The 19680-nt window shown below is 41.2% G+C and overlaps 1 protein-coding gene across 4 annotated transcripts in view; it reads right to left on the bottom strand.

Annotated features, from left to right (window-relative positions):
• Positions 1-19680, bottom strand: part of QTGAL (queuosine-tRNA galactosyltransferase) — a 216170-nt gene that overhangs the window by 71838 nt on the left and 124652 nt on the right. For all 4 annotated transcript variants that reach the window (XR_012648282.1, XM_075014910.1, XM_075014911.1 and 1 more), the window contains one exon: positions 7726-7821. Coding sequence is in view for 3 of the 4 variants with exons in the window: in XM_075014910.1 (XP_074871011.1) it covers positions 7726-7821 (96 nt within the window). In the remaining variant the exon portion in view is untranslated. The remainder of the gene's footprint in view (positions 1-7725; positions 7822-19680) is intronic.

The following is a 19680-nucleotide window of genomic DNA, read 5'->3' as shown; positions in this document are numbered from 1 at the left end:
GGTCTGGTTGCCAAACTGTGCTTAAGACCACGTCACTATGTCTCCACTAAAGCTAACACAGTGATGTTTACTAATGCTGCAGTCACACCTTAACTTTGCAGTGTAGACATAGGGTCAGATGTTTCAAGTGAGATTCGTGGGTATGCATTTTTTTTTAAATTATGAGCACTGACTGAGAGAACATAATCTGAAATCTCTTTGAATTTACAAGCTTGATTCTTTATCTCTGCAAATCTTACATTCCCTTTTCTGTCTTAAAGAAGCCTTGTTAATTTTACTTCACAAACCTGTTTTTTAATCACCATTAGTTTAGCCTCCATAAGGACAGTCACAAAAAAATAAGCTGGAGGACCTACTAGAAGCCACCCCATTAAATTACTGCACTGAGTAATATTTGAACTGGCTTCTTTTCAGAATTATCTAAAACACTTGCAAGCTGCTTCTTCCTTTTTTAGATCTATGACTGTCCCTTTGCCCATACCCTGATAAGACTTTTAAATCATTTTGCCCTGATTATAAAACAGGAAATCTGTGACAATGTTATATTGGCGTCAGTCTTTGGGAAATAAAGTTAAAGGATTACTGCAGACTGCACTTTTTCTTTCTCCTAAAAAAGAAATGTTTTGCTCTACTGGCAAATAGCAATTAAATTAAACAAGGAAAAGGTGAAAGCCAAAAGGTCAGGGTAGGGTGAATTCAAAAGGGCGCTTAATAATACACTACCAAGAAATGTCTTTCAAAGTGGAGGAGGAGATGGGATTTCACATACTGTGTATGTATAATTTATCATCAGCCCCAGCATTTTCTTTTCTTCCTGTATATTGCTCAAATACTGATCTCTGTTCAACTTTAACTGTACCATGCCAAGAATACTAGGGCCTGTGTTTTGTCCTGATATTTCCCCAGAGCACCTTGACAGGTCATTTGATAGGCTGACAATATTCTAATTCATGTTCCAAAACCCCACAAATGTCTCCTTAACCTTTCAACTTCCAGGGTTTATCATAACTGCTTGGTTTCTTGGGGGAATTCTGATGGCTCCCTTCTGGCCCAGAGAAATGGAGAAAGGTACTAGTTAGCCCCTCAAAGGCTATAAAGCTCCTTTAGACATTTGATGTACTCCCGTGCACCAGTATTTCTCTCCTATGCACCAGGATGTATATCAACACAACCTCAGTGCTTTCCTTCCCTGATCCTTTATCATAAGAACAGATTCAAGCTGAGAGTCAGCTACTGTATTCTGAGCTGCAGTTTTATTCAGAAATGTTAACTGCTCACACAACACAGTTATACCTGGGGCTCCTTAAAAAATAATTTCCCTTTGTTTGCACTTTTAGATAAATTTCAAATTTTACAAAGTTACAAGTCTTAACTTAAATGTCTAGTCTTGATATACTTAAAAAGAAAAGTTAAGGACAGGGTTGTACATCTGGGGTGGGGTGGAGACGGGGTAGGCTAAACAGATAGTTCAGTTAGAGGAGAAAATATTCTACGTTAATCTGCCCTGGAACTCTGGGACAAAAAGATTGAGGTATTCCCATTCTAATCCCATGGTGAAGTGTGTTCATGTTAAAAACATGATTGTGCAAACATGATTCTTCTTTGTTCAGTAGAAGTTTGAAGCAAGAGGAGGAATCTCCTGGCTAGACAGGCCAGAAAAGATTTTGGGGTTACGTATGTCTTGTGTCCCACAAATATTTTCCAAGCAGTAAGTTAGGATACTTTAATGCAATTATGCAGCACTGAAACACTTACAAATAGGTCACACAAGACATTAGAATTAAGAAAATGTTAGCTAGTATCCAGGTCATGTGTCTTTTACAAAAGCACTATGGGCCGTTTAACTTTTAATTGAATGCCCAAAAGAGACAGAGCAAAGCCCTATGGCAGGGGTCAGCAACCTTTTCAGGCAGAGTGTGGAAATCTGACCTTTTTTATATACAGTCTGAGTGCTGGTGATACTTCTTACAGTCACTAACAATCAGATTTGCAACAGCTTCATCAATAAATAAAAAAAGATGCAGAACTTTACTGTTTAGCTAGCAGTTGTTAGCATTAGCTGGTCTTTTGTTAATCCACAGGTGGCATGGCTTTGAGCAAGCTCCTAGCTGTATGGGGGAAGGAGGGGTGGGGCTGTGCTAGGGGTTGCTGACCCCTGCTCTATAGTATAATGCTTCATCTGAAGGAGTATTAGTATTAGTTGGATATGTTTATTACTAGGATATATTTAGGCAGAACTACATGCAGGTCCATAACTAGAATAGCAAAATATGTTGTTGGCCTACAGGCAATCAAGTTTTGAAATGCCCCAGTCACCTGCTGACACAATGAAAATGTATGTAGAGCTAGAACCCTTCATTCTCAATGTAACTTTGTGTGACATTTGAGACGCCCATGATGTCTTTTTAATAACACTTCTACATATTGGAATCAACTTATATGCAAGGTGTAACACACTTCAAATAAATTAGGTGGCATCTCACACACACAAGTTTCCCAAAAGAAAAACATTTTCACATAGTAAACTCATAAAGTAACAGAGAAAGCCGGGCTAGTCTATATACTATCAAAACAAAAAAGCACTCCAGTAGCACTTTAAAGACTAACAGAATAATTTATTAGGTGATGAGCTTTCATGGGACAGACCTACTTCTTCAGATCATAGCCATACCAGAACAGACTCAATATTTAAGGCACAGAGAACCAAAAATAGTAATCAAGTTTGACAAATCAGAAACATATTATCAAGGTGAGCAAATCAGAGAATAGAGGGGCGGCGGGTGTGTGTGTGTGTGTGTGTGTCAAGAATTAGATTAAGACAAGTAAGAGTCCCTATAATGACCTAGAAAATTCCCATCCTGGTTCAAACCACATGCTAACATGTCGAATTTGAATATAAAAGAGAGTTCAGCAGCCTCTCTTTCCAAAGCAGTGTAAAAATTCCTCTTCAGCAAGACGCAAACCTTCAGGTCATTAACAGAATGGCCCACTCCATTAAAATGCTGTCTAACCAGTTTGTGGATCAAGAGTGTTTTTACATCTGTTTTGTGTCCACTAATTCTTTGTCTAAGAGAGTTTGAATTCTATCCAATGTACAAAGCATCTGGGCATTGCTGGCACATGATGGCATAGATGATGTTAGTTGAGGAACATGAGAATGTGCCCGTGATTCTGTGAATAACCTGGTTAAGTCCATTGATGGTATTTCCAGAATAGATATGTGGACAAAGCTGGCAACAGGCTTTGTTGCAAGGAGAAGTTCCAGGACTGGTGTTCCTGCGGTATGAACTGTGGTTGTGGGTGAGAATCCTCGTAAGGTTGGGAGGTTGTCTGTAGGAGAGAACAGGCCTGTCACTTAGGGCCTTCTGGAGTGTGGCATCCTGATTAAGGACAGGTTGTAGGTCTTTAATAATGCTTTGCAGTGGTTTGAGTTGGGGGCTGTAGGTAATGACCAGTGGTGTTCTGTTCCTGGTTTTTTTGGGCCTATCTTGGGGTACCTGGTCTCTGGGTATTCGTCTGGGCCTGTTAATTTGTTTTTTTATTTCTCCTGGTGGGTAATTCAGGTTTATGAATATTTGGTAAAGATCTTGTAGTTTTCGGTCTCTGTCAACAGGATCAGAGCAAATGCGATTGTACCTAAGGGCTTGACTGTAAACAATGGATCTAGTTGTGTGTGCGGGATGGAATGTAGAAGCGTCTAAGTAAGGATAGAGATCAGTGGGTTTCCGACAGACTGTGGTACTGATCAGGCCGTCCTTGATTTGTACTGTAGTGTCCAGGAAACGTATCTCTCGCGTAGATTAGTCAAGGCATAAGTTGATGGTGGGGTGCAGATTGTTAAAGTCTGTGGAATTCTTCTACAGTGTCTATACCATGGGTCCAAATTATAAAGACGTCATCATTGTATTGTAAGTAGAGGAGGGATAATGGGGATCAGAGTTGAGGAATCATTGTTCCAGGTCAGCCATAAATATATTAGCATATTGTGGGGCCATGCGGGTGCCAACATCAGTTCCACTAATCTGGAGGTATAAAGTGTCCCCAAATTGGGAATAATTGTTCTGATTTGTTCTCACCCACAATAAGAAAGTTAACATCATTTCACGTGCTCTGTTTACTTAGATAGCCAAATCACAACCTCTCCAACAGCTGACATATGAAAACAGGTGTTCAGATTTAACTCCCAGTGAGAAGAGCAGCTTTCCAGCATGGAAACAGTTTTGCAAAGGGAAACACTAGAATCTAGAGAATTCTTGATCTGTTTCTGCGCTTACTGGCTGCAACATAATATCTATAGACTGCATAATTAATAGTAACTCAGAAAGGTAGAGGGCTATGATTTACATGTGAAATGATGAGTTAAATCAGTATATGCACATACAAAGAGAACCCACTGTAGAGTTATAACTCTGTTCCCATTGATGTGTATGGCAAATATCGCATTTATTCCAAAGGGAAGAGGGAAGCTAATGCTGTGCACTTCTGAAAATGCCACCTAAATGCTTTAGTTTGTTGTGACTTGAGACTGCTTTCCTCCCTTGTCACAGTCCTGCAAGTGTAGTCAGCTACCGAATGAGAGACTCCTGGGCTGCAACTACATTAGCAAGTTCTTTCTAAAAAAACAGGCCTTTTCCTACAGAACCCATGGAGTGTCTACACACAAATTGCACTCTCTCGATCTGAAATCGAAAGAATGCAGCACTTTTTCTGGTGGCCCTCTTCCTCTCCCAGATGAAGAAGAGCACTTTTTTTCTGAAAGATTCTTTTGGCGAAAAAAACATGTATAGACACCCAGAGGCTCTTTTTTCCCCAAAGAGCAATCCTCATGGCGCCAGACTTTCAGATCCCTGGCCTATTCTTTAGAAAGAGCAGGGGCAGTGCTGACACTATCTATCAAGAGAGTGGACTGATTTTTTTAATCCACTTTTTTGTGTGTGGACATGCTCTTTTGAAAGAAGTTTTTTCAGAAGAGATCTTTGCTGTAGTGTGGATGTAGCCCTTGGTTTAGAGACGACGGGTTAGCAGTAGGGCATTTTCTTTGAAAGTCCCTGGCCTCCAGAACTCAATCTCATCTACCTGGCAGAGCTTGGATTTGTTGACCTGGACACCCCACAAAGTTATTATTATCCCATCAGCTGTTTAGGGAGGCAGCAGATTGTGGGAAATTAGGCCAACATTTAAGAAGTTTTAATAATTTCTGATTGGCAGGTAATTTTATGTAAATTATATTTATTATAAATTCAACTTCCTAGACTTGGCCTAAAGGCCTTTTTAGTGGATCACATTTTAGTCCCAGGAGGCAGGTATACCGTAAAATAAAAAAGAAAGTAAGAGGTCAAAAAAGCCCAAACCAAAACAAAAACAAACCATGGATAAATGGCAAGCGTTAAGAGGTTATTTAAGTCAAATGGATATTATTTGGAGAATGGAAATTCAAGGTAAGCAACAAATGTGGAGGGAGGGAGTGGGAGTGGAAAGAACGAAGAAAAGAAAGATCTGTTTACTGAATAGGGCATTCAACTGAGTCAGGAGACCTGGGTCCTACTCCAGGCTCTGCCACTGACCCACTCTGTGACCTTAGGCAACACATTTCACTGCTCTGTTTTTGTCCCCCTTCTCCACCACTGCCCCGCCCCTGGCCACCACCACCACACACACTTTTCTGCTTCTCTGTCTTTTCTATTTAGATAGTAAGCTCTTTTGGATACTGATTCTCTCACACATTATTTTTTCTGAATGCCCAGCATAATGTAGCTGTACTTTCAGTTAGGGTCTGCAGCTGACAATCTAATCTAATCACAGCAATGTTAATAATCTAGTATTGTAGTAGTAGGAATTACCTCCAGCAATTCTGCAGTGCTACATCTGGCAGCATTACATAAAAGAATTCAGCTTGTTAATTATCAGAATGTTCTTCCATTACACAGAATAGGTCTACACAGCAGTTAGAGGTCCCAGCTTGGACAGACACACTGCAACATCTGTTTGGGCTAGCACCTAAAAATAGCAGTATCTTCATAGAATCATAGAAGATTGGGACTGGAAGGGACCTCGAGAGGCCATCGAGTCCAGCCCCCTGACCTCATGGCAGGACCAAGCATTTTCTAGACCATCCCTGAAAGCCATCTATCTAACCTCTTCTTAAATAGCTCCAGTGATGGAGATTCTACCACCTCCCTTGGCAATTCGTTCCAGTGTTTGATCACCCTGACAGTTAGGAACTTTTTCCTAATGTCCAACCTGAACCTCCCCTGCTGCAATTTCAGTCCATTGCCTCTTGTTCTATCCTCAGAGGCAAGGAAGAACAAGTTCCCTCCCTCTGCCTTATGACACTCTTTTAAATACCTGAAAACCGCTATCATGTCCCCCCTCAAGCTTCTCTTTTCCAAACTAAACAAGCCCAATTCTTTCAGCCTTTCTTCATAGGTCATGTTCTCTAGACCTTTGATCATTCTCGTTGCTCTCCTCTGGACCCTCTCCAATTTCTCCACATCCTTCCTGAACTGCAGTGCCCAGAACTGGACACAATGCTCCAGCTGAGGCCTAACCAACGCAGAGTAGAGCGGGAGAATGACTTCTCGTGTCTTGCTCATGACACACCTGTTAATGCATCCTAGAATCATGTTTGCCTTTTTCGCAACAGCATCACACTGTTGACTCATATTTAGCTTGTGGTCCACTATAACCCCCAGATCCCTTTCTGCTGTACTCATTCCTAGGCAGTCCTTTCCCATTCTGCATGTGTGACACTGATTGTTCCTTCCTAAGTGGAGCACTTTGCATTTGTCCTTATTAAATTTCATCCTGTTTACCTCAGCCCATTTCTCCAGTTTATCCAGATGCTTTTGAATTATGACCCTATCCTCCAAAGAAGTCGCAACCCCTCCCAGCTTGGTATCATCTGCAAACTTAATAAGTGTACTTTCTATGTCAATATCTAAATCGTTAATGAAGATATTGAACAGAACCGGTCCTAAAACAGACCCCTGCGGAACCCCACTAGTTATACTTTTCCAGCCGGATTGAAAACCATTAATAACTACTCTCTGGGTACGGTTATCCAGCCAGTTGTTCACCCACCTTATAGTAGCCCCATCTAAGTTGTATTTGCATAATTTATTGATAAGTATATTATGTGAGACCGTGTCAAATGCTTTACTGAAGTCTAGGTATACTACATCCACCACATTCACTGTGGCACCAGCAGTAGCTCAGTTTAACTGCCCGAGTTGTACCAAGGATGTATGGCAGGATTATACTCTGGTGTCTAGCATGAGCTGCTGTCTGTGCCATGGTGGCCACAGTGCTATTTTTAGTCCCTAGTATGAGCAGAGTTAGTGCATGCGTGTCTATTTGAGCCAGGAATCACACCACACAGCTGTTGCACAGACCTAATCAATGTTGTTTCAGCACAATGCACCAAAACCTTTACTCTAGAAACATACCAAAAAGGTGGGGGAGTTTTTGTGGATGAACTGAAGTCTTTTCTGAAATTTGCAAGACAGAAGAGTGAAATTTTTGTTCTCAATTTTTGAATTTAGTTATTCACACATGAATTAGTGTTCTAACTGTAATCGTGTTTTACTGTGGCCCATTTAATAATAATAGGAAAAGACCACTTGAAAGCATAACACTGCCAGATGTCCTGCTAACAATCGTTAACAAAATGGAGTTGAAAACGCAGTATCAATGATCTTTTTTTTTTTTAAAATCAGCAGTACTCACCTTCCCGCCCTCATCAAATTTGCCCACATGAAAAAACCATTCTCGGGAGCAGAACCAGGTAGGCATGATCACAGTGGGTCCATGGGATGTAAAAACCTAAAAAAGAGGTGATAAGAAACAGACTTAGAGAAGGAGAATAGTTCCTAACAGATATATTCTTTGACAATAAGGTCTATTTTCTTTTATGCCCTGGTCCTGCAAAGGCTTAGATTTATCTTGGACTTTAAATACATCAGAACTCCCTTTGAATTCACTAAAACTACTCATGTACTTAAAGTTCAGCACCTGCACATGTCTTTGCAAGATCATGATCTGAGAGTTTAAACATCATATTCACTTCTTCATATACTGTAGCACTGTGACAGTTCCTATTATTCATAACAAGCTGTATATCAAATCCTAAGACCTTGAAACTGTAATTTAAGTTCAACTGAATGTCCCACTAGTTTTACTAAAAATAGTAATCTTAGGTGTGGTCTACACTAGGCAGGTAAGTCAACTGTAAATACACGATTCTAGCTATGGTAATGGCATAGCTAGAATCAACTTACCTGCAGTCAACTTACCTGACTGCCTTCAAAGAGAGAGGTTGATATGAGAAACTGTCCCATCGACCTCCCTTACTCCTTGTGATATTGAGAAGTACAGGGGCCAACTGCTGCCCCAGATAGTTCTATTTTGTGTGCTTCTACCAGATGCACAAAATCAAACTCCAGAAGATCAACCCTGACTGACTTGATCTTCTGTGTAGTCCAGCTGTACCCTTAATAGTGAATGAAAAATACACATCTAATGGAATGTCTTCATCCAATTCTAGGGCTCCAGTGTGCATGAGAATGTACAATGAATGGCGTGGAGAAAGTGAATACAGAAAAGTTATTTACTTGTTCCCATAATATAAGGACTAGAGGACACCAAATGAAATTAATGGGTAGCAGGTTCAAAACTAATAAAAGAAAGCTTTTCTTCACACAGCGCACAGTCAAACTGTGGAACTCCTTTCTAGAGGATGCTGTGAAGGGCAGGACTCTAACAGAGTTTAAAAAAGAGCTCAATAAATATTTAGAGGTTAGGTCCATAGATGGGTATTAGCAAGGGGTAAGGTATGGTGCCTAGCCTTTTGTTGAAGGCGGGACATGGATGGCAGGCGACAAATCGCTTGATCATTGTCTTCGGTTCACCTTCTCTGGGGCACCTGGCACTGGCTACTGTCGGCAGTCAGGATACTGGGCTAGATGGACCTTTGCTCTGACCCAGTATGGTCGTTCTTATGTTCTTACAAAATTACAGGCTCTGATCTATTTTCTGTTATTTCCATAGAAGGCAAGAAAATAATACTGGGAAAAGTGCAGTACAGCTTAATTTTAAACCAGAACAATACGTACACATTGCTACCTGGTTAAACTAAAAATCTTGGAAAGAAACATATGATTTGGCAGACAACATGAATATAGTTATTAACTTTAAATTTCTGAATGCTCACAGCTTCAATGACTAGCACCAACACAGCTAGGAACTGTGCACAATCAATTTAGCCATCTTAAACAAACATGTCATAAACCCAACTCTGAAATAAACCAGAATATCCAGATTATATCAAATAAGGAAGGAAAAATACCTAGCAAATTGGGAGACTGAATCTCTCAAACAGAAATCTGAAGTTAAAAAGGCACAACAGTGTCTAGCTGCAAAGAAAGTTATCCATACAAGCAGGTTTATGGAAACAGAAAAATAAAAACCAAATTTATTGCCAGCTTCTACTGCTAACAACATATAGTGGTCTCCTTAGGAGATCAGTTCACAGTATACTATAGATGCAATAATTAATATTACCGTACAGCTAAAATTCTCCAACATGGTTGCACACGTTTATCCTTCTAAAGCCATAGTTACATATCTAATTTCAAACGTGCTACACACCTGTTGCTCTCATTAATATGAATTGAGTGGTTGCCTAATTCCTCAGGGCATTTTTCTCTTTAAATAGATAAATAGGGATTTAGGATCTCAACTTCAGGCCAACAGATTTAAATATTTTAAACATTCTGTATTAAAGCACCTAGGGATGGGATTTACAAAACATTTAAGTGATTTTGGAACATAAGTGCCACTAGAAGGGATGACTATACTCGGCAATTACTGCTCTGTAAATTTCTTGTAATTTCTTGTGAAAAAACATTTCCTTGAGAGCAGCAAGTTACAGTTCTCCCAGACTTCTTAGCTTCTCCCGCTTTGGTTTACCTAATGCTGTGACCAGACTGCTGCATCACAGTACTGCTGTGGCAGTGTTTTAAACTTTATCTTGTAGACCACTTGCTCACTAAGGCCTACTTCAACACAGCACTTAAGCATGTGCTTAATTTTAAGCAATGGAAGTGGTCCAATTAATTCTAATGAGACTAATCAAATGCTTTAATTCCGTGTAAAGAGAACACAATCTCAAGAATAAATGCTGATTGTGACATAACATTCCATGTTCTACAAAAATATGCTTATGCTATGAATATATCATAACTGAGGTGTACTTTATGCAAGATGGTTCATGTGACATATCATTGGAAAAGTTATGATTATTAACAGTAATTATCCAATTTATATGCCTGTACCATTTCTGTACCTGAAGGTAAACATATTGACCATGTATCTGTATTTCATACGTGCTACTTAGTGTGATGCCCCCTGATAATGCGTTAGGTACAACAATGAAAAAGCCAGATGGGGATGATGACCAGACAGCACAATAGGCTGTGAAAAGATCTTTCTGTGGATGCTCTATACTGCTAAGTGCTCGTAGATACAATTCTGCTACAGTCAGGTGACTTGATCACCTAATACTAACCTCCGCCCTGGACTTCTGAACTGTACCACTGGGAGGTTAGAGAATCCCACAAAGAATTCTCACCTTACAAGAAATATATATAAAGCAGGGAAGGAAAAAAAAAATCAGGGTCTTCAGTTGGTTTCTCCTTGGCTTCCCCACCCAAAGAGATACTTAAACACACCTGGAAACCAAATGAAGGTGGGGTGAGAGGAAATACAAGTTTTTGCAGTTAATAAACGTAGTTGGGGTTTACAATGTAACCCAGTTTATGTAATTTGTAATAGGTTCGGGGATAGGAATGTGTGTATACCTTCCTCCATAATGAGGGGGAGAGGTGAATTACGTATAATTTTGAGTTGGTACTCCAGAGGAGGTGGATATCTGGGTGCTGTAGCAAGTCCCTTAAACTGAGCCTTCCCAGAGCTGATCTCAGTGTCCATATCATTATGTACTTGTGTGTGGCATGCATGTTGGAGAAGGCTTAAGAGCCTGGTTCTACAAGACAGAGTTAAAGGATGCCCAAGCTAACAGAAAAGGTGGGCTCAGTGGTATCTTTAGCACATGAAGTAGCATCCCAGATGGTCCAATCTGTCACATCCCATTCATATACTAAATAAAACTTTGTTTCATCACACACACAGCCTGCAGGCCACAATGGGAGGGCCACTGGACTCTGGGCCTTGCCCCACCATGGCATGCAGGCTGCAGGAGTGCTGGAGTGGGGACAGCTTCTAGAGCTTCACAGGCCATGCCGGCTGAAGAGGTGCTACTGGAGGCCAGGGACAGTCTCCAGATCACCAACCCCACCTCAACAGCCTGCAGGCTGTGGGAGGAGGCACAGGAGGGAGGGGCAGCCTCCAGAGCCTGCTTCTTGACAGCCTGCAGGCTATACGGAGGGGCACTGGAGGCTGTGAACAGCCCCCAGACTACCCCACCAAACAAGCTGCAGGATGGTGGGGGCCTGTAGAGGACAGGGGAAGCTCCCAGAGCCCCACACACCCCAACCAGTTGCAGGGTGGGGTAGCTGGAGGTTGGGGCCAGCCCAAGGAGTGCTGTCACCTCTAACAGGCTGTAGGATGGGGGTGGAGGGAGCACGGCCCCAAGCAAAGCCCCCTTGGAGCAGCTGCAGGCTGGGGCACGCATCCAGAAGCTGATGCAGACCTAGAGACCCCCCACCCACACTTGAGAGAACGCAACCCCAGAATCCCTTAGCAGGAGGAGCCACTGGCCAGGGAGTGCTTCCCTGGCCACCTGGGAGGATCTGCTGTCAGAGCAGTACCAACTCTGCCACCATGGGCTGCCCCAGTTAACCCCCTCTCCTCCTAGCCCTCTGCCCTGAATCCTGTACCTCTCATCTGCCTTGACTTCCGCACCCCCATCCCATGCCCTGAGCGTCCCACCTCCTGCCTTTTGCCACCCACACCAGGCTCCTCCTTACCCACCCCTTCACTCTTCATTTTTGAAAAATGCGATCATTGAAATGAAGCACGTACATTTTTCACTTATTTTCAAAAAGTTACTTCAGCTAAAGGCCCTAGCAACAGTGGGTACCTCTACTGGTAACAATATACAGAATACCTGATGAGACAGGTAATAAGCAAAAGAAAAATAAATCGCTTGAATTAAAATGAGCTTTGCATTTTTTGAAAAGGTTTGCTCTCACATATGTAGAGTAATGAAGATATTTTTATGCAATTTATGTACAATGTCCTGTAAAACTACAGTACTATCAATTTACCTGGGAATTAAGGCAACATTTGCGTTTAAATCAGTAGTCTTGTATTTCTCTATAGAGATGCAAATAATTTTTTACATAGTTAGTTTGAGGGCAGGGCTAAAATTAATCTAATGGTAGATGTTCACTTGCACAATACCTGGTCATGCCAGTAAAGTTATTTATAGTGAAAGCAATGACGACTGAGTTAGATGATGACCATGGAAAAGCAGACAAAGAATTTTAAAATTTATTATCCTGAAGAAAATTGTCCCACGCAGTCATAGCAGGGAAGCAGCACAGTTACTCACACGTAACTATTTTGCTACATAAAAACGACACTATTGGGCCAGACCAAAAGTCCACGTGGCCCAATATTTTGTCTGTGAAAAGTGGCCGGTGCCTGGTGTGTCAAGAGGAATGAACAGAACAGGTAAACATCAAGTGATCCATCCTCTGTCATGTATTCCCACCTTCCAACAAACACATTAGGGACACCACACATGCCCATCCTGCCTAAAAGTCATTGATGGACTCATTCACCATGTATTTGCTTAGCTCTCTGTTGAACTTTATCAACTTTACAACATTTATAGACTGACTATACGTTGCATGAGGAAGTACTTCCTTTTCATTGTTTTAAACCTGGTATTAATTTAACTTAGTTCTTGTTATGAGAAGGAGAAAAAAAAACAGTCCTGTATTCATTTTTTCCACAGCAGTCATGATTTAAAAGACCTCTATCATATCCTACTTAGTCATCTTTTCTCTGAGCTGAAAATTACCAGTTTTATTAACTTCCAGCTGTCCCATGCTCCTAATTATTTTGTTGTTCTTTTCCATACCCTAGCCTATTCCAAAATATTTTTTTGAGATGGGCTGACCACATCTGCACATGGCATTCAAGATGTGGGCATACCATGGATTTATAGAGATGCAATATGATATTTTATGATGTCTTATCTATCCCTTTCTTAATGATTCCCAATGCTCTGTTAGCATTGAGTGGATGTGTTTTCAAAAACACTATCCATGAGGACTCCAAGATCACTTTCTTGAATGGAAACACGTAGTTTAGGCCTCATTGCTTTATATATTTATTTGGGATTATGTTTTCCAATCTGCATTACTTTGCATTTACCAACACTGAATTTCACCTGCTGGTTTATTTCCTGCTCACCCAGTTTGATGACATCCCTTTGTAAATCTTTGCAGTCTGTTTTTTTGACTTTATTATCTTGAGTATTTACCTCCATCTGAAAACCTACCACTTATTTCCTACCCTCTGTTTCCTATCAATTATCCAGTTATTGATCCATGGTAGGACTGTCCCTCATGGTCCATGACACTTATTTTCCTTGAAAGCCTTTGATGAGGGCCTTGTTAAGAGCTTCCTGAAATTTAAATACACCTGTGCACTATATCACTCTTGTCCACTAGCTTGTTGACCCTCTCAAAGAATTCTAGTGGATTGTTGAGGCATGATTTCCCATTACAAAACCGCACTGACTCTTCCCAACCAAATCACGTTTCTCTCTGTCTGACAATTCTCTCATTTACCCTTGTTTCAACCAATTTGCCCTCTACTGAAATTAGGTTTACCAGTCTACTACTGCTGGCATAGCCTCAGGAGCCTTTTTTAAATTAAACTGACATCACATCAGGTATTCTTCAGTTATCTTGTACAGAAACTGATTTAACAGATATGTTACAGACCAGTTAGCAGCTCCATATTGTGGAACAGCTTTTGACATAAATATATAATTAGCTTGCTGAAAACAAAGCTAGTTTTACTTCTGAAAGTTATAAACAACACAAACTTCAAATAAAATTATATAAACAAAAACATGTTAGCACAATATGAAGCTACAGAAGTTTCCCACAACTCGCAACATTCTGATCCAGTGCTTTTCAGAGCTACAAGCTGAATACCTAACATCAGATGAAATGACAGGCTGAAATAGTTTATTTCTGAAACCCAAAAAATTATAGTGTAGCAATTTCAAAGGACATGATATGCAGCAGAATGGGTGCATTGTAATTTACAACATGTTATTACCATAATCACATCACCCTTGATTGATGCACTTAACCTGCTTTTAAAAAGAAATCCAAAACTAACAAATAAAATCAAACACAAGTAACTTATTGAAATCAGATAAGCCCACTTATAGTCCCATATGGTGCCATCTAGAAAAGTCTAGCTCTATGACTGAAGAAATGACTAACAAGTTGAAGGGCATATATTTCAACACAGTGTTTTTAAAACTTACTATTGTCATATATAAGAAAACTATTCAGATACTTGCCTGTTCCTCACAGGAACTTTCCCATGGTGATATACAGCAAATGTAAAAAGTACAGAGATAAAAATGACTTAGGTAATTCCAGATCAAAATTTTATATAGGTCATGTAAACCTCTCCATTCATGGACATGCACTTATTAAATAAAGAATATTCAGTACCTTCCAGTATCAGAATCTATTATTCTCTCTGTTCAGTTCCCAGCTCTACCCCTAATTTGCTGGGTGACCCTGGCTAATCTCACTTCCCTCTCTGTGCCTCAGTTCATCTAACTGTAAAATGGAGACACCACCACTCATCTCCATTGTAAACTGCTTTGAGATCTTGAGTATAAACCATTATGTAAGGGCTAAGTATTATTAGGTTAAGATGACATACTGCAGTACATAAAGTTTAGAGTGGTTGAAACACATCCTGTTTTGGCTCAGAGACAAGTATCTATGAAATCAGTTTTAAAAACAGCATTTGAAAGTGTATAGTTTTAATGCTACACCTGCAAAGAAAGGTATAAGAGGCTGCTACCTTCTTGGACGCTGACAAAGTAGGTGGGATACTTCACCTTGAAATATTTTCAAATACTGGGCATTTGAGGTTTAGTGCTGACTTTTTAAGAGTTCTTCCGAAAACAAAATTCTTGCTTTCCCTGATTTGATCCCAGGAACCAATTCCACACTGTAAAGTACTCCCAAACTAAATAGTGTTGGTTTTTTCAGCTACTCAAAAGGAACATTTTGTCGGAATGTACCAGTTTTGACAAAGATTTTCTCAGGCAGGACCTCAGATACAGGATGGAATTTGGGGCAGGCAAGCACATAGTCTTACCTCACCCTCGAATAGTCAGTAATCTGGTGGTTATAGCACTCACTTGCAATATGGTACATTCAGGTTCAAATTCTTGCACAAAACAGAAAGAAGGATCTGAACCCAGGTTTCCTATATTTCGAGTGCTCTAACCCTTTTGGCTATGCTAGAATTTCTCCTTTTCTTTCTCTCTTTTTTTAAGTGAGCATTTTTGCCAATTCAGAAAGGAAAAAAAATTGATATTTTTGAAGTAATTTTTCCTAATAGCCAACCTAGACCCACCCCCATCATCGCTACTTGATATCACTGCTGCATATTTTATCATCTACCACCAGCGAGAACAGCCAACCTCCACCCTCTTTTGCAATCCCTCCTTCAGCTGCTATCAAATTCCCCCTCATTCTTCTCTTCTGCCAATTAAAAAGCCCAGTTCCATCAGCCTCTCCTCACAAGTCATGTGCCCCAACCCCCTAGTCATTTTTGTTGCCTTCTGCTGAACTCCCTCCAATTTGCCCACCTTGTTTCTGTAGTGGGAGGCCCAGAACTGGATGAAGATACGGCCTCACCAGTGCTGAACAGAGGGGAATAATTGCTTCTCTAGATCTGCTTGCTGTGTTCCTACTAATGCAGCCCAACATGCCACTTGTAAAAGACCTACCCATTCACATATATATCTTCTGCAATCTACTCATTGGAGCACTGGATTATGATTTGATTCAGAGTCCTTGTTTGGCCTGCTCTGGATTTTTCAAAACTATATTGTATATTGCCTGTCTTTGCACATATTTGGTGGAACACTGTGAAGTTCGTAGAATGGGTTAATAGGATCTGCAAAAAATATTCTGCAAGTTACTTGCTCCAGGGTTTATTGCTGAATTGTTTTTTTAAGAGTACAAAGTTCATAACTAGAGAAACAAACATGGTAGTCTCACAATAATCAGAATGTTAATGGAAAAAACCCATGGACTGCATTATAGTCCTAGTAACCAACACATTATAAAATTAAATTCAGAGAGCTTGGTCCTGACCCAAGGCTGCAGCACTACGTCCACTCCAGGAACTGCCCGATACTCCTAGGGTCTTCACCACCCTTCCAGTGCGTCTCATGCTACTTGGTACTATGCCTCCTCCCTGGGATCTCTCCTGACTGTTCCCCCTGGGTGTCACACACTGACCAAGGGATGTGAAGAGTAACAAGAAGGGTTTCTACAGGCATGTGAACAATAAATGGGTTATCAGAGAAGGTGTGGGTCCATTACTGGAAGAGGGAGGTAACCTAGTGACAGATGATGCAGGAAAAGCTGAAGTACTCAATGCTTTTTTTGCCTCAGTCTTCACGGACAAAGTCAACTTCCTCATAACAGTCCTAGATGATGCAGTATGGGAAGTTGGAGGCCAGCCATCTGTGGGGATGGAACAAGTTCTGAGCTATCTAGAAAAACTAGATGTGCACAAGTCCATGGGTCTGGATTTCATGCACCCTAGGGTACTGAGGGAATTGGCAGAAGTCACTGCTGAACCTTTGGCCATTATCCTTGAAGACTCTTAGAGATCGGGGGAGATACCGGATGACTGGAAGAAGGCAAACGTAGTGCCCATCTTTAAAAAAGGAAAGAAGGAGAATTCAGGGAACTATAGACCCGTCAGCCTTACCTCAATCCCTGGGAAAATAATGGAGGGAATCCTCAAGGAATCCATTCTGGAGCACTTGGAAGAGGGGAAAATGATCAAAAGTAGCCAACATGGATTCACCAGGGGCAAGTCCTGCCTGACTAATCTGATTAGCTTCTATGACGAGGTAACAAGCTCTGTGGATGTGGGGAAGTCAGTGGATGTGATATACCTTGACTTCAGCAAGGCTTTTGATACGGTCTCCCACAACATTCTTGTCCATAAGTTAAGGAAATATGGATTGAATCCTTGGACTATAAGATGGATAGAAAGCCGGCTTGATGGTCAGGCCCAACGGGTAGTGTTCAATGGCTCAATATCTGGATGGCGATCTGTTCCAAGAAGAGTGCCGCAAGGCTCAGTTCTGGGGCCGGTGTTATTCAACATCTTTATTGATGACCTGGACGAGAGACTGGATTGCACCCTCAGCAAGTTTGCGGATGACACGCAACTAGGGGGAGAGGCAGATTCGTTGGAGAGTACAGAGAGAATCCAGAGGGACCTGGATAAATTGGAGGACTGGGCTAAAAGAAATCTGATGCGGTTCAATAAGAAGTGTAGAGTCCTGCACCTGGGATGGAAGAATCCCAAACATTGTTACAGGATGGGGACTGATTGGCTCAGCAACAGTACGATGGAAAGGGACCTAGGGGTTATGGTGGATGAAAGGCTGGATATGAGTAAACAGTGTGCCCTTGTAGCCAAAAAGGCTAATGGCATACTGGGGTGCATTAGGAGGAACATTTTGAGCAGATCTAGAGAAGTAATTATTCCTCTTTATTAGGCACTGGTGAGGCCACATCTGGAATATTGTGTCCAGTTTTGGGCCCCCCAGTATAAAAAGGATGTGGATTTGCTGGAGCAGGTTCAGCGAAGGGCAACAAAAATGATTAAGGGTCTGGAGCACAAGACCTATGAGGACAGGCTGAGGGATTTGGGCTTGTTTAGTTTACAGAAGAGAAGACTTAGGAGTGATTTAATAGCAGCCTTCAACTTCCTGAAGGGGAGCTCTGAAAAGGAGGGTGAGAAACTGTTCTCAGTGGTGTCAGATGTCAGAACAATGAGTAATGGTCTGAAGTTGAAGAGGGAAAGGTATTGGTTAGATATTAGGAAAAACTACTTCACCAGGAGGGTGGTGAACCATTGGAATGCGTTGCCTAGAGAGGTGGTGGATTCTCCATCCCTTGAGGTTTTTAAGTCCTGGCTGGACACGGTCCTGGCTAGGATGACTTAGTGGGGGTTGATCCTGCTTGAAGCAGGGGGCTGGACTAGATGACCTCCTGAGGTCTCTTCCAGCCCTGTGATTCCATGATTCAGTGGTCACAGCCTGGCATGCCTCCCCATTGCTGTTTGAGAAAATATAGAGCAGGGCTGCTGTGGAACTCATTGTGCACAGAGACACTTATGGCACAGAGAATTTACTCAGCACAGACTGTCTGTGGAACCATGATTCTGCCACGCCTGTGTTATCAGGAATTCCTTGGACTAGCAGCTCCATGCCACCATCAAAACACAATGATGTAACAGCACTGCTTATATGCAGGGAAGAAAGGGGCAAGATTCAGAGGGAAAGGAACTGGATGCATGGACAAGGGACTGGAACTCAAGAGAGAGAAGGGATCCAGTGCTACCTCTGACAGCAAAAATCAGTTATAAAATCAGGAGGCAAGAGGTTTAGGTTGTAAACAGGAGCCTTCCCGGTATACTGGGAGACTTGGTCAGTCTGGTTACAGAAAAAGCTCTATAATAACTAGGTTTGGTTTCCTGTATTCTCTCATTTCCCAGTCCTGCCTCCCTGATGAACCCTGCCCATCTGCATGAGATCTTCATAAGGAGCTAATTTCCTTCTTACAGGAAAGCAAGCATGTCCTTTATATTTGATTACAAATATCATCAGAAATTTGGTCATGTTTCTACTTCATAAAGTTGCTGTTATTTAGAATATATTATAAGGTATAAGATTAGTTCATTACAAACTGGCCAAAAGAAAACAGTTTATTAAAAATAATAGTTGAGGTTAACAATCAGTGAAGGTATAAGTTTTAAAGCACTAGATTTAGACAAAATAAAGTGGTCTTTGATATTTACGAGGTTAAGACACTAGTCCATCTAGTGTGTGAACTAGCCTTCCACTTCTGGTGTTCATGTCACAAATCAGACACACATGCATGTATATTTGGCATCATCACCGTGCCCCAAACCAGGGTGAACACAAGTTTACCAAACAAAAGCAACAACAGTTCACTGAAGCTTAAAAAACCTAAAAACCAATTCCAATTTGGTTTGGATTTTGGAGAATGAGGCCTGAATTGGTTCTCATGATACCTGAACTGTCTATTCATATTCCCTTACAGACATTTGTCAGTATCATCAAACCAGTGTTCATCTTGGCTATTAATCCCTGTTCCAGGAAAGCCCTGGACTGGGACAGCAGGGGATAAAGCTCAGAAACAAGGCCTGTTGAAATTCATAGGGAAAGCTGTTGCTTGTACTGCACGACAACTGCCTGACACAGATCTGGTTGAAGTCAGCACTACTGACCCTTCAGTCACAAGACGACATTCACCTGAAAACATTTTGTTGGGAAAACAGTTTCTTTTAGAGACTAGAAAACTAAGTTATTTGCCATGAGCTAGTTGAAGA

Source organism: Carettochelys insculpta, chromosome 20 (genome assembly GCF_033958435.1).
Source record: "Carettochelys insculpta isolate YL-2023 chromosome 20, ASM3395843v1, whole genome shotgun sequence".
NCBI classification, from domain to species: Eukaryota; Metazoa; Chordata; order Testudines; family Carettochelyidae; genus Carettochelys; species Carettochelys insculpta.
The sequence above is the reverse complement of the archived record's forward strand: the minus strand, read 5'-3'. Positions and strand labels throughout refer to the sequence as shown.